At 34.5% G+C, this 14,882-nt stretch overlaps 1 protein-coding gene across 6 annotated transcripts in view; it reads right to left on the bottom strand.

Moving 5' to 3' along the window:
• TIA1 (TIA1 cytotoxic granule associated RNA binding protein) overlaps nt 1–14,882 on the bottom strand; it is a 31,880-nt gene that overhangs the window by 9,262 nt on the left and 7,736 nt on the right. For 3 of the 6 annotated variants that reach the window (XR_011145471.1, XM_068981946.1, XM_068981955.1), the window contains exons 2-7: nt 11,940–12,036; nt 9,196–9,294; nt 7,195–7,249; nt 6,992–7,024; nt 5,653–5,740; nt 2,431–2,506 (exon numbers count right to left, since the gene is read on the bottom strand). Coding sequence is in view for 5 of the 6 variants with exons in the window: in XM_068981946.1 (XP_068838047.1) it covers nt 2,431–2,506; nt 5,653–5,740; nt 6,992–7,024; nt 7,195–7,249; nt 9,196–9,294; nt 11,940–12,036 (448 nt within the window). In the remaining variant the exon portion in view is untranslated. Of the gene's footprint in view, nt 1–2,430; nt 2,507–3,205; nt 3,268–5,652; nt 5,741–6,991; nt 7,025–7,194; nt 7,250–9,195; nt 9,295–11,939; nt 12,037–14,882 lie in introns of those variants that run through there. The other 3 variants (XM_068981966.1, XM_068981975.1, XM_068981983.1) reach the window with 2 other exon arrangements.

Below are 14,882 nucleotides of genomic sequence, written 5' to 3'. Positions count from 1 at the left end.
CCTAAGACACACAACACAGGAGAGGCAAGGGAGCCAGGGGCAACTGCAATCAGCGCTGTGGCACTTCGCAACACCAGAGAATGCCTGCCAAGCACGTAGCACAAATTTATAAAAACTAAAATATAAATTTGGGAAGATCAAACTGTATCACTCATTCAAAGTTATATACCTTTTCTGTGATGATTGTCAGGATTCTAATCCACGTCTGGTGACTACAGAGGTCACACATGGACATCCTCTGCTATATCATGACAGAGCTTTTACATCTTCACCTCTCAATATGCTTTACCATTTGCAATTTTTCTTCTAAGATACAGATTTTTCCTGACCTCTTAGATTAATACCTGCTTCTGAGAAGACACTTTCACTTCATGAAAGGAAGATGATAGTTAGAATCTGATTGAAAGATACGATGCCACTGTGCGAACAGCTGACACACAATTACAGTGCATTTTACCTTCTTTTGCCTTAACTTAAAAGCCATGTTAAGGACTTCCCAGGTGGTGCAGTGGATAAGAATCCGCCTGCCAATGTAGAGGACATGGGTTCGATCCCTGGTCCAGGAAGATTTCACATGCTGCAGAGCAATTAAGCCCGTGTGCCACAAATACTGAAATCTGTGTGCTCGAGGGCCCGCAACAAAGAGTTGTGCCCCCCACTCTCCACAACTACAGAAAGCCCTCTTGCACCAATAAAGACCCAGCACAGACATTAATTTAAAAAGAAAAAGGCCATGTTAACATTTTTAGGGCTGATTTATTTGAAAAGTCAATTCTGGAGAAGTAAAATGGCTGCAAGCTGGCTGTTATAGTGAATATCTGGATAGGGAGGAATAACCAGACATTAGTTTCAATATAAGCAGACACAGGAACTAGAAAATACAGGACAATTTGACACTAGTTGGCATAACTGCAAACATGTTTTTAAAAACTCAGAAGGAACTGGTACAATAAATGATGCTTATAAGTTTCACCTGAAGTTATCAAGAAATGATATCTATTTCAAATATTCCCTTTACTAAAGAAAATCCTTTCTAAAATACATTTCATAGTATCAAAAATTTTAATGGCTCATTCTAAGGCACTCTTGCACAAAAAATACAGTATTTTTGCACTTATCACTGGCAAACAATCGTAACATAGAGGCAATACAATAAAATTAAAGGTTAATGAAACCTGAGTGTATAATCCAGGATTAATGCATATAAATTCTCCTACCATCCACCCTTATATTTTTAGAAGTGTGATATCTCTGCATTTAATTGTTTGGAATCTTGAGTTATCACACTAAAAAAACTATTTACTTGAATTAGTAATATATTTATAAGGTTCAAACTTCACATAGTACAATACAGCTAGAAGTTTCTTGCCCTCCTGCCCATGTGCCTCTCATTACCTAGCCCACAAACAGGAAACCTTACAAGTGTCTTGTTAATCTCTGCAGGGGGGATGCAGGGGGAAAAGAAATCACTCCCACCCTGCCCCCTGCCATGCATACACATATAATATACTCTCTTATTTTTTACACAAAGTTTTTTTACCTGACAATATCCCATGGAAATCCTTCCATAACCAGTACTTACAGAGGTTCCTCATTCATTTTCCTTTTGTAAACAGCACAGTATTACATTGTATGGAGAACATACCAAAGATTTTATACAGCTGTCATAAATATAAGCCTTTCCTTCTCTATAACCTCCTTTCACCTCTCATTTGAGAAACTATGCTATCCTTCCTTTTCTCTGCAAAACTCAGAAACTTCAAGCCTATGCAAATTCATGTTCAATAGTGTTTACTGAATGAAGGAAATGATGAGACATTTTCAAATACATTAATATACTCTTTTTAGAAAAATTCTGATCCACTGGAACATTTTATTAGCTACTTTTAAATTAACATGGGAATATAAAACAGGGAGAAAACAAATCAAATATATGAGATACTCAATATCTATCCTATCTTTGGATGATGATTTAAACACCTCTACTTTTTATATTCTGAAAACATTTTCTTAGTACTTTGCATGCATCAGGTGCTAAATACATGTGCTTAGTTGCTCAGTTGTGTCCAGCTCTTTACGAGCCCATGGACTGTAGCCTGCCAGACCCCTTTGTTCATGGGATTCTCCAGGCAATACCTGAGTGAGTAGCCACTCCCTTCTCCGGGGGGGTCTTCCTGCCCCAAGGATTGAACCCCAGTCTCCTGCATTGCAGAGGGATTCTTTACCATCTGAGCCACCAGGGAAGCCCAAGATGCTAAATAAATGTTGACTAAATAATCGAACAGGAGAAAGAAGGTCTCCTCTAGTAAGAGTACTAATTATCAGTGATATGAACAAATGGTAGATGACAGAAATGACTAATAACTGAAATGAAATGAACATTTTTGTTCTTTCTTCTTATATGGCACATGCACTTTTTATTGAGCTCACCCATTTGTTGAAAAAGGAGACAAAGCCATATCCCTTAGACTTTCCTGTCGCCATGTCTTTTACCACTCGGGCATCTCTGAAATCAGAAACAATCAGAAGTTTAGGCTTGCAAACTCTCCTCTGGGTATCAAGTGAGAATTTCATACACAATTCATTTTCATGTTTCATCTTCATTAAAATGAACCTTTAATACAAATTTACCTTTTATTCTATAAAATTTATCATGTATTAGCAAATGAGGCTTAATTTTATAAACATGCAAATCAAAAACTTCTTAAATATATATGTATACATTTTACAGAAACTGCCTCCCACTTCAAAAAGTTTTTACATTTTTAAATATTAAGCATGGTAAAAGCAGCTATTCACATAAATTACTTAATTTATAGGGTTCACTGGCACACTAAATGAATGGCTTTCTTTAACCATGCAATTTATAATTTGCTATTTTACACTATATACTACCTAATCATTAAAAAATTAAAATCGAAAACTGGAAACTAAAAGAATGAAAAAGGTGTATATTCCCTAACTCAATTAATTTTTTTCATTTTCTCAGATCAGTTCACACCCCCCTTCTGAACTATGGGTAAATTTTGAGAACTTGACATTTTCAGAAATGTTAAACTACTGAAGAAAAATACTAGACACACACTTTAGTCTTATTCTATATAAGATTTTATACTAAATTCTAAAATAGCAATAAGATTGATTGGAAACTACAAGATATAAAAGCAAAATTTTAAAAAGTCAGAAAGTAAAAAAGCACGCCAACATTTATCCACTGTGAACCGTAGCTTGTAGTTAGCCAGGGCAATTCTGTCCATTCTTCAGAGATACTCTGCAAAATAACCAGAGCCCTATTATTTGAGATTGAGTGAAAAACCCAGCCATGATAGCTAAAACTCCATACCTCAAAAAATTGGACTCAAATTGTGCTTCGCAGGCAATCTGCTTTTAAGTTAGCCAGGTATGTCACAATGCTTGTTCTCTCAGGACACATGAACAAAACAGGCACTTTCACAACAAAAACCCAAGTCAGAAAGCCATGCAATATAATTTTATATTAAAGTATACATAAGCATATTTTGATAAATTTAGGAGTGATTTATTAACTGCTTAGGGTCAAAATGACAAAGAGGTGATGGTGAAAGAGGAAAACTAATGCAAGTCACTTCTCAATATGTAAAAATACTTATGGTACACATGCATTTAATTTGTAGCTGACTCTTTCTACAGCAAAATCTGTTAGACTACCCTAAACTCAAGGAACAGGAAAAATTTAAGCTGTATAAATTAGGGAAAGAAAGTGCTGTAATTTTATACCAAATATTTCAATAGGCCAACATTTACTACACAACTTCTTTAAATCAAGCACTGTTGCAGAATCTACAGACAATACCTGACTATCATGAGAATCTCTCAATATATGTATTTATCAATGTATCTCTTTTAATTAAAAAGAAAAATCAAGAAGTGATGCTACCAACTGAAAATGGTTCCTTCAAATTTAGAAACACTAACTCTTAGAATAACCTAAAGCTTAGACATTATCTCAACTGAAAATTATAAAACTTAAAGGTCTTATCAAGAAAAAATCATATATACATCAGTAATCATAGTAGACTCTAAGAAAATTTACAGACTACAATTATGATACCAACATATTTAACAAAAAGAAATTATTGATTCTTGATTAAAAAGTAATGAAATTACTAAAATTTGGATGTCATTTAACTTACACTCGCCAATTGTTAAACAATCTTTATCTTAACCTCAAACTAAATATTCACGCTTTCAGAAAAGCGACTTCAATCAAAATCTAAATATTTAATAATATAGCATTTAATCTGTTAAAATGTTAGAAAAGCCTTTTCTTCTTAAAGTTAAGTTTTAGGAAATGTTAGCCTTGATTCTTATATTATCTGAAAGAATTCTCTAAGGAAGAAGTAGCAAAGATACAGATCAGAGTTCTTTAATCCTTTACAGTCCTGTGACTACGCTGAAAGTGGAAAAAATTTACAAAGATACTATACACCAAAATGAAAACAAGCACAAAATTTTGCATACAGAAATTTATAGAGCCTTTAAGAGGTCAAAGGTTAAGACTGTCCAATCTAGATATCCGAAAGCCAGCTAACCATCATCAAAACCCTAAAGCAGACTAAAAAGAACAATCAAGAAATTAGAACTTTATTTTCCTAAAGTCAGTTCTAAGAGATCAAGAAAAATGTCACCTAAAAGAAGAGCCCACCTATAAACTCTAATCTTGTGACTGCCTTTAAAGTTGGCCCCTTACTTATGATTATTCTTTGGTCACTATCCATTTTCATCCTCCTACCAGTGAACTAAAACTCTTCAAATGAAAATTCCCAAATTCAACACCAATACCACCAGCATTTACTTTCCAGTCTCCTTTTCATTCTCTGCTGTTGGTCTGTCCATCAAACTAAATCAAAGCTAGCATTTCCTTTTTTCTACTCTTCTAGCAGGAACACCAATAATAAAGCAACCAGAAACTCTAAAAACTTTGTTTTCTAGATTCAACAATTACTTCTAAGAAAGTGCAATAATCAACTTATTCTTACTCTATTACAGGCATGCTTTTCAAAATATTAAAGTTCTTTTATGATAAATACTCAAGTGAGCTATTTATAATAGGCCTAAACTGTACAATTAATAACAATGGAAGCAATACAGTGCTTCACAAAATACTAAGAGGCATTATTATTGTTGTTAATAGCAACAATAACAACAAAAGGACAGATATCCTGGAATTAACATTTAATAACTGCTTTTTAAACTATTAAGGTTTCTTTTTGTTAAAATATATTAACAGAAAATGCATGGTATCATAGAAGTGCCAAAGGGTTTTAACTCCTTAGTCACAGCACAAGTTCACTAAAGATTATGACCAGGCTAGCAAGACACTCATACAAGAAACAGGATGCAGGACAGCACATTCATCTCTTAAAAGCTAATGCTAATTGAAAAAAAAAATTAAGGTAATTGAAGACCAAAGATTTATCAAGGGAAAATAATCTTTGGCTGTTAACTGCTTGAATAGGCTCTAAACAATACATTTATACAAGTGAATATTAATACACTACATTCAGGTGTCAAAATTAATGTCCAAAAAAATTCACAACAGATTTTCAAATTACTTCTATATAAGATTGTTTTTAATTAAAAGCATTTTTAAATTTATCTTCTGTTACTTACGATATTCTTCCAAATGGTGCAAAAGCAGCTTTTATATCTTCAGTTGTAATTTCTGGACTGAGATCACCAACAAAGACATGGAAATGATCTTATAGGGGAAAGGAAGGGGAATTGAAAAGAAAAATACAATTTTAGAATTTAAAAAAATGCTAAGATCTATTTAATAAAGTATTCTTAAAATAATTTATGTATTACAATAAAGTATAAGTAAAACACTATCCTATATCTAGACAAATTCTATCAGTTTTAAATATAATGAATAATGAATCAAGGTGACAATACAGGAAAGATTCTCCTATGATATATCTAATGGGAGACTGATAGTTACATTTCTACTTATAACCAATTATTATACTGGCCAAAATAAACTAGCAATATATAACAAGTTTTGCAAAAAAATATATATATATAAAAATAAATGACTTATTTACCATTCTAATAGTAATTATTCACATTCATTCAGTTTACCACTACATTAAATCTAAACAAATTAAAATAGTGGTATTATGAGTTATTAGGCTAGATTTGCCTCAGTTAAGACAGTTTACTGAAGCTAGCTATGAGATATACTTGGTTTAACCATATTTTGTGAAGAACAATCAAAGAAATACCTTGCATTGCAACAGTTTGATGTTAAAGTATTTGAGTTTTCTCAAAAGCCAACAGTTTTGGTTGCCCAGACATTACACCATTCAGTTTATGTGAATCCATGTGCAAGTGAACTAAGACTGAAGGCAACAGAATGAAAACAGTAATCCCTTCACTTTATATCAGAGTCATTAAAAAAGCACTGGAGAGAAATAATGATCCCATATATGAAGTTTTCTTAAAAAGACAATGCTCAAAAAAAAAAAAAAAGAAACACTTTAAATATACAAAATAGTTGGATCAACACTTTAAATGGACATACATATCAATTCTGACAAAGTATATCTGGAAAGAAAAGTTACCCCTACTTGGCAGGCCTTAAGCAACATATTAGGTTGCCATTTGGGAGACACAGTTTCAAGTGAAACTCAAGCAATAAGATCTGGGTATGAATCACAGAACTTGACCTCAAGGAAACAGAGTATCTTGCCCTTCATTGGTGAAGTATTTCTAAGGCATCAGGGGCTACCAAGGTGGGGAATCAGAGAACTTGATATAGCACCCAAGAAGTGGACAAGCCACACTTGGTCAACACTGGGAAAAAGGGGGAAAAATATTGCCAGAGAGACAAACAGAAATACGATCCCTCCCTCCCCGCTCCCCCCAACATCAAACAAAAAAAACTTCAGGTGGTTAGTGAATAAATACCCTTTCAAGAGATTTCATTTTATGTTTAAGAAGATACAATTACCTTGTGAACGCTGTGTGCTGACAACGGTACTACCTGATGACAAAGATTAGATTTGTTCTTAAATTTATTAACACAAACACAGTCAATCATATCTTAGGATAACGATCAAAACATTACTGCAAATGCATGATGTTTATATGCTTTACAAGAAAACTACTATGTACAATAAACACAAAAGTTCAAAGAGTATAAAATATACTTACTGCTTGTGTCTTTCTTTTGACTGCTGGGAGTTGTTGCCCAATTCACTTTGACTTCCTAAAAAAATTTTTGCTACATTTATATTTCATAAAAATAAAGGTCATAATCAGGTGTTACAAGATTTGCATCTATGAATACAAAGGTATATGTTTGACAAGAAGCGTTCAAAATTTTCTGGTCAAAATTTCAATACTTTTTAAAAAAGAATTAACAACTTTGTTTCATTAAGTAAGGACATTAAAAAAGTCATTACCATATGTTATCATTGCCAATTTTTTTTTGAGAAAAGGCATTTTAACATTAGGAAAACTGTAGAAAGGACATAATATCAGAATTATTTCATTTTTCCCTTCAATACTTATTTTTTAATGTACACTTCTGCAAATATTAACAAAGCCTAACCATACATAACTTCTCTACTAACATTCAACTAACCTGCCTAATTGCACTTGTCTCACACTTTAGAGTAAAGTAATACTCAAAATTCTCCAAGCCAGGCTTCAGCAATACGTGAACCGTGAACTTCCTGATGTTCAAGCTGGTTTTAGAAAAGGCAGAGGAACCAGAGATCAAATTGCCAATATCCGCTGGATCATGGAAAAAGAGAATTCCAGAAAAACATCTATTTCTGCTTTATTGACTACGCCAAAGCCTTTGACTGTGGATCACAATAAACTGTGGAAAATTCTGAAAGAGATGGGAACACCAGACCACCTAACTTGGCTCTTGAGAAACCTATATGCAGGTTAGGAAGCAACAGTTAGAACTGGACATGGAACAGACTGCTTCCAAATAGGAAAAGGAGTATGTCAAGGCTGTATATTGTCACCCTGCTTATTTAACTTATATGCAGAGTACATCATGAGAAACGCTGGGCTGGAAGAAACACAAGCTGGAATCAAGATTGCTGGGAGAAATATCAATAACCTCAGATATGCACATGACACTGCCCTTATGGCAGAAAGTGAGGAAGAACTAAAGAGTCTCTTGATGAAAGTGAGAGAGGAGAGTGAAAAAGTTGGCTTAAAGCTCAGCATTCAGAAAACGAAGATCATGGCATCTGGTTCCATCATTTCATGGGAAATAGATGGGGAAACAGTGGAAACAGTGTCAGACTTTGTTTTTTTGAGCTCCAAAATAACTGCAGATGGCGATTGCAGCCATGCAGAAATTAAAAGACGCTTACTCCTTGGAAGGAAAGTTATGACTAGATGGCATATTAAAAAGCAGAGACATTACTTTGCGAACAAAGGTCTGTCTAGTCAAGGCTATGATTTTTCCAGTGGTCCTGTATGGATTTGAGAGTTGGACTGTGAAGAAAGCCGAGTGCCGAAGAATTGATGCTTTTGAACTGTGGTGTTAGAGAAGACTCCTGAGAGTTCCTTGGACTCCAAGGAGATCCAACCAGTCCATCCTAAAGGAGATCAGTCCTGGATGTTCTTTGAAAGGACTGATGCTGAAGCTGAAACTCCAATACTTTGGCTACCTCATGCGAAGAGTTGACTCATTGGAAAAGACCCTGATGCTCGGAGGGATTGGGGGCAGCAGGAGAAGGGGATGACAGAGGATGAGATGGCTGGATGGCATCACCAACTCGATGGACATGAATTTGGGTAAACTCTGGGAGTTGGTGATGGGACAGGGAGGCCTGGAGTGCTGTGATTCATGGGGTCGCAAAGAGTCAGACACGACTGAGCAACTGAGCTGAACTGAACTGAACCTGCCTAAAGTACCAATAAATTTTTTTTCTTTTATTCTTCCCCATTAGTAGTCAGCATTCCTATATGTTTCAATAAAGCCTGGTAATTCAACAGTTACTGCAGTATTTACCATGTGCAAGGCACCATGAAGAATACTAACATACTCTAAAAGCTGTACCCAATCTTTTTCATATTGTGATTGTTTTCTGTAAAACAAATACAATGCTTCTAAAATGGAAATAAAACCTTTTACAGCTTAGAATTTTCCAGTGCATGTCACCTTCTTTAATTACGATAGCTTACCTTACCCATTATCTTCCGCCCATTCATAGCAGCTAGCGCTGCAGCTGCATGACGATGCTCATAAAACTCCACAAAACAATATGGATCATTTCCAGCTGTCTGTTGAAGAAGAGACACAAAAGTCAGTTTTATGCCTTATATACTCTCCTTACTTTAAAACTATAAAAAGTTTTATACAGCTCAGTATCAGGCCATGGAGAATAAGGGGCTGTTCTGCAAGTAAATGTTTAAGATAAGACACTAAACAACTACAACAAAAAATAACTCTTTTTATAGAAAGCTATCTTCTTCAACAGCTTGTATTATACTACTATATGTAATTTAATCTTTTATTAATGATTAAACGTTCTAATTAACCTTCTTAAACCTATTACTAAAAACTGAAGACATTTTCAGATAAGTAAAGGTTTAGAATAGGTTTTAGAACGTGGACTTTCTGACATTCAGAATTTCTGCCTGCTTAAAAGGCCTTTAAAAAAACATTCTTGGGAATTCCCCGGTGGTTCAGTGGTTAGGACTCCGTGAGCCCACTACAGGGGGCACTGGTTCAATCCCTGATTGTCGAACTAAGATCATGCAAGCCACCGTGCAGTGCAACCAGAAAGAAATTCTCTCCTCTCTTCTGTTGGTGTTCAAAGTGGTTGAAGCCTGATGACAGGCAAAGCCTGGATGTTTTCTTATAAGGAAGTAGAAAAAATACCCAATATTTTCATACCTCCTGGTGTAAAACACCAAATGGCTTCATAACCCATTTTAAAATTCTTTCCATAATCGACCAGGCAGAATTGTTAAAATAAGAAACTAATTCAAAAGACTAGAATAATAATAAAATAAAGAAATATGCCATTTTATTTCATGCGCAATTAACAGTTTAAAAAAAGTGTCCCTGACAATGATTTCAAAGAATTTTAGAGTAAAGAGGCAACCACCAAATTGATGACATTGAAACTATCCATTATTTATTTTTAAAAGCATTAGAGAATATATAAGTGTTTTTAAAATTGTGTAATTCAAACTAATGCTATTCTTAATGGGAGTTTTACTACCAAGATCCACGTTGACAGGCATCAGAATCAGAAAAGTGGTTAAAAAAGTGGCTTACACCTAAGAGTATGGCAATCGAATAAATAAGAATGTTCATTTCACTTGCGTCCAGAAAAATAAAAACTATACTTTTTAGATTAAAAAAAATTCTAAGCATATGCATTATCAGCCTTTGTACTCTAAAGTCTTAGTCACTCAGTCATGTCAAATTCTTTGTGACCCCATGGATTGTAGCCTGCCAGACTCCTCTGTCCATGGGATTTCTCAGGCAAGGACACTGGAGTATTCCTTCTCCAATTCATCCTCTATGGAGTATAAAATTAATAAATATGAACATCAGTCCAACAGTGTGAACAGACTGGAATTTAGACTTTAATAATAATAAAATAATGATAAGAAGCAGGAGAAAGAGTAGTCAACCTATGTCTTTGAGTGACGAAAGTCCAATTTATACAAAGTGGCAGAGGCTCCCCTAGCTAGTCTTTTTCTGTAGGTGCAGCAGTCACTAACACTGTGCTCGCGGTCTTTACCAGAAAATTGAGAAAGACCTAGACAGAGAATAGCAGCCTATAGACCAATGGAGAGAACAAATCAATCTGGATTTACATCCTCGCTTTACCTCATTTTTGTATATATTAAACAGGAATAACATTTGCTTTGTAATGTTTCTGTTGAGTATTTCTGATGAGGCATCAGTATGAAAATGATAGGCAGTAAGTATTTCGTAAATGCTACTACTAAGATAAGGAAGCAGACCCAGATGAAGGAAAGACTGGTTTTAAATTCTCCATCATTTCCCTTTAAATCTCCCTCTTATCTTTCTCTATGGGTATGGGAATCTTTTATTCGTTATCCAAAGGCATACAGATATTAAATATGATTAACAGAACATTTTAGAAGAGTGTAAAGAATAAAAACATCTGTTGAATCCATCTGTATTATGTGTAGGTGACTCTGCCACATTAGGAGAAGTTTTGACATTTTAAAATACAAGACAACAAACCAAAGCCAACTGGCTAAATAATTACTTAAAAATACAAAGTTAAAAAAAGTTAAACTGGAATATAATAGAAGAGAAAGTAGTAGATACTGATACATAATGACTTTCTTTCCTGGAGAAACAAAAACTTAAAAGTTTAAATGCAGGAAAGACCATGGGATAAAAGGATTTCTCTTTAGTACTGTTTTTCTCATCAAGAGAATTTGAAGCTGCCTTTTTACACATATTATGACTCAGGATTAATACCAATTACATGAGTGAATTGATGTTTTTTCTATACATTAAGGTCTGATGAATGGGCACTGCCACAATCCAAGAAAAACTTGAATTGTGACCTTTAAAAATAAAGTTTAAAACATCTTCACAGTATCAAAGTCTATTATTTCTTTTGCATAATTTCCCATTTTAATTAATAATTGAATTTCTATATTTGCCAATCAACTGACACCACATAACAAAACAATTCTGATGCCTCAATACATTTTAAAACAAGAGCCCCACATATAGTTCTCATCTGTTTTGGAAATGATTAGATCTAGTCTCTCTTTACTGAGTAAAACAAACTTGGTGGCCAAAATGGACTTAAACCTTTATGAATTTACACTGTATAAACCAACTTAGGAGATCCTGGAAGTAATGGATTTAAAGAATGTACTAAAAAAAAAAGAAGAAGAAAGTTAACTAAGTAAAATACCCTTACATCCATAATCATTTTGCAGTTTTTACACGGTCCAATCTGGCTAAAGAGCTGGAGAATTAGAGCTTCTGTGACATCTCTGGAAAGGTTACCAACATATCTGAAACACAAAGAAAAACAATTCACCACTTAAAATTTTGCTTCTTTTAAATCAGTTCCTAAAGTTGAATACTGAACAATGAATTGGGGGAATAGGCAGATCTTTGCTGTGTACTACACTATTGAGGAACTTATTAAAGTTTGAAAACCTCAAAATCTCTTACAGAACAGATGTAATATATGTTACTTACAAATATACTAGACAGTTAGTAGAGGGAAACTAGTAAGTATCTGTTTTTAGTGAAGGTTGCACAAATAAAACCTGTTGCTTTTATTTAAGTTTCTAGGCTTACCTTAGGAAGATATGCCTAAAATCCCTCAAATGAATCATTTGACATGTAGAACAGTTCATACAATCAATCCTAGAAAACTCTGCAATTATTCTCTTTCTACAGTATTACTGAGAACATTAAATAAAATTTCCTCAATGTTTAATTCACATGATTGTCCTAAAAGTGTCCAACTGAGGTATACTTTGGTTTAGACAGTAAACATATTTTTGAAAGATGAATCAATCACTATCAACTGTTATACATGCTCACAGAAGAAAGGGAAGCCTTTTAATATCACTGATCAGTGGAAGCAGAAAGGGAGTAGAAAGATTCTAGGAGACTTTTAACAGATAATGTAAGTTGGTGACTAACAAAATTACTGTAAATAATGTATTACAAGACAACATGACTGGGATTAACCTTACTTTTTTAGGAGGGAGGAGGATGATCCTTATTTAAAGGGTTTATAAATATTCAAAATGGGATTTTGAAATGAGATTACCTCCAGGTATGTTAGTTTAATTACTTCTGAAATCAGAGAATGTAGTCTGCCAACAACTGTAGATGTTTTAATTCTTCTGCTAAGAATCCTTCAGGGAATGTGATGAAAGGTACGGACCCTCTCCCCAGAAAAATGAAACACCTATATGTACCAGAAAGTGTGGATTCAATTCCTTCCTTCTATTTACCCATTCAATAGACTATTGAATGCTTACTATCAAGGCACAGGAATAGGCTAAAATGGCAAAGAGAGAAGTGCCAAGTCTTAAGAACAATGAACAATTCCTTTACAGAAAAAAACTAGACAATAATTGCAGACAGACAGCATTAAATTAATGATGTGCAAACCCTACTGAAATAATTGATTCAGTCATGAACCATCAATAGATGTAAACTTAGGTGAAAGGCTGGTAAGAAAATGGATATGTGCAGGGTGCCTGAGATGTCACATAGATTACTTAACAAACACAAAGGGAAAACTCACCTTAAAAGTGAGAACTCTACACCGGTCAGAATGGCCATCATCAAAAAATCTACAAACAATAAATGCTGGAGAGGGTGTGGAGAAAAGGGAACACTTCTGCACTGTTGGTGGGAATGTAAATTGATACAGCTACTATGGAAGATGGTATGGAGATTCCTTAAAAAAAAAACACTAGGAATAAAACCACCATATGACCCAGCAATCCCACTGCTAGGGATATACCCTGAGGAACCCAGGGTTGAAAAAGACACATGTATCCCACTGTTCATTGCAGCACTATTTACAATAGCTAGAACATGGAAGCAACCTAGATGTCCATCGACAGATGAATGGATAAAGAAGTTGTAGTACATATACACAATGGAATATTACTCAGCCATAAAAAAGAACTCATTTGAGTCCGTTCTGATGAGGTGGATGAACCTAGAACCTATTACACAGAGTGAAGTGAGTGAGAAAGATAAATATCGTATTCTAATGCACATATACTGATTATAGAAAAATTTTATTTATTTACAGGGCAGCAGTGGAGACACAGAGAATAGACTTATGGACACGGGGAGGGGAGGAGTGTAAGATGTATGGAAAGAGTAACATGGAAACTTATATTACCATATGTAAAATAGATAGCCAATGGGAATTTGCTGTATGGCCCAGGAAACTCAAACAGGGGCTCTGTATCAACCTAGAGGGGTAGGATGGGGGGATGGGAGGGAGGTTCAAAAGGCAGCGGATATATGTATACCTGTGGCTGATTCATATTGAGGTTTGATAGAAAACAACAAAATTCTGTAAAGCAATTATCCTTCAATAAAAAATGAAAGAAAAAAGTGAGATCTCTAGGCCACTTTGACCTGGTGATCAAACTTTAAATCATGTTATGAACGAACAATGAGACATTGTGTATACAATACGAATTATACAGTATCATATATGAAATATTCAAGTCAGAAAGATCTAACTTGAATTTAGCTAAGCTTAAATTCAGATCTAAGTTTACAGGATATTGGGCATATAAAACAATTACACAAATTCAGATCTGGGATATTATATAAGGTGCCTTATTTGATATCTTATTAAAGATTACCATCCTTAAAAAAAAAAGGAAGATTACTTTTGATTAAGAGGGACTTAAAAGACACTGACAACTTAATATTTACCATGAATAATCCTTGACTGAATCCTAGATTAGGGAGGGGGTGAGAAATCGCTTTTTCTTACAGAATTCTAATTAATAAACGTACCAGAAATGAGGGAAATCATCATTGAAACACCTTAGTAATAATGTTACAGCTAAGAATTCTTTGATACACCTCCCTCTATGAAGTGAACCTTAACTTCCCTCTCCTTGAGTGTGGGCAACTCTCAGTGACTCAATTCTGACAGGGTATGTTGAGAAAAAAGGTAGTCACTATACAGTGGAGATAAGATCACGGCATACGGTCCAATCACTTCAAGGGAAATAGGAAAACAATGGAAACAGTGACAGACTATTATTTTGGGCTCCAAAATCACTGCAGACGGTGACTGCAGCCATGAAATTAAAAGACGCTTGCTCCTTGGAAGGAAAGCTATGATCAACCTAGACAG

This window comes from Capricornis sumatraensis, chromosome 1 (assembly GCF_032405125.1).
Source record: "Capricornis sumatraensis isolate serow.1 chromosome 1, serow.2, whole genome shotgun sequence".
Taxonomy (NCBI): domain Eukaryota; kingdom Metazoa; phylum Chordata; class Mammalia; order Artiodactyla; family Bovidae; genus Capricornis; species Capricornis sumatraensis.
This window is presented reverse-complemented; position numbering and strand designations above follow the sequence as displayed.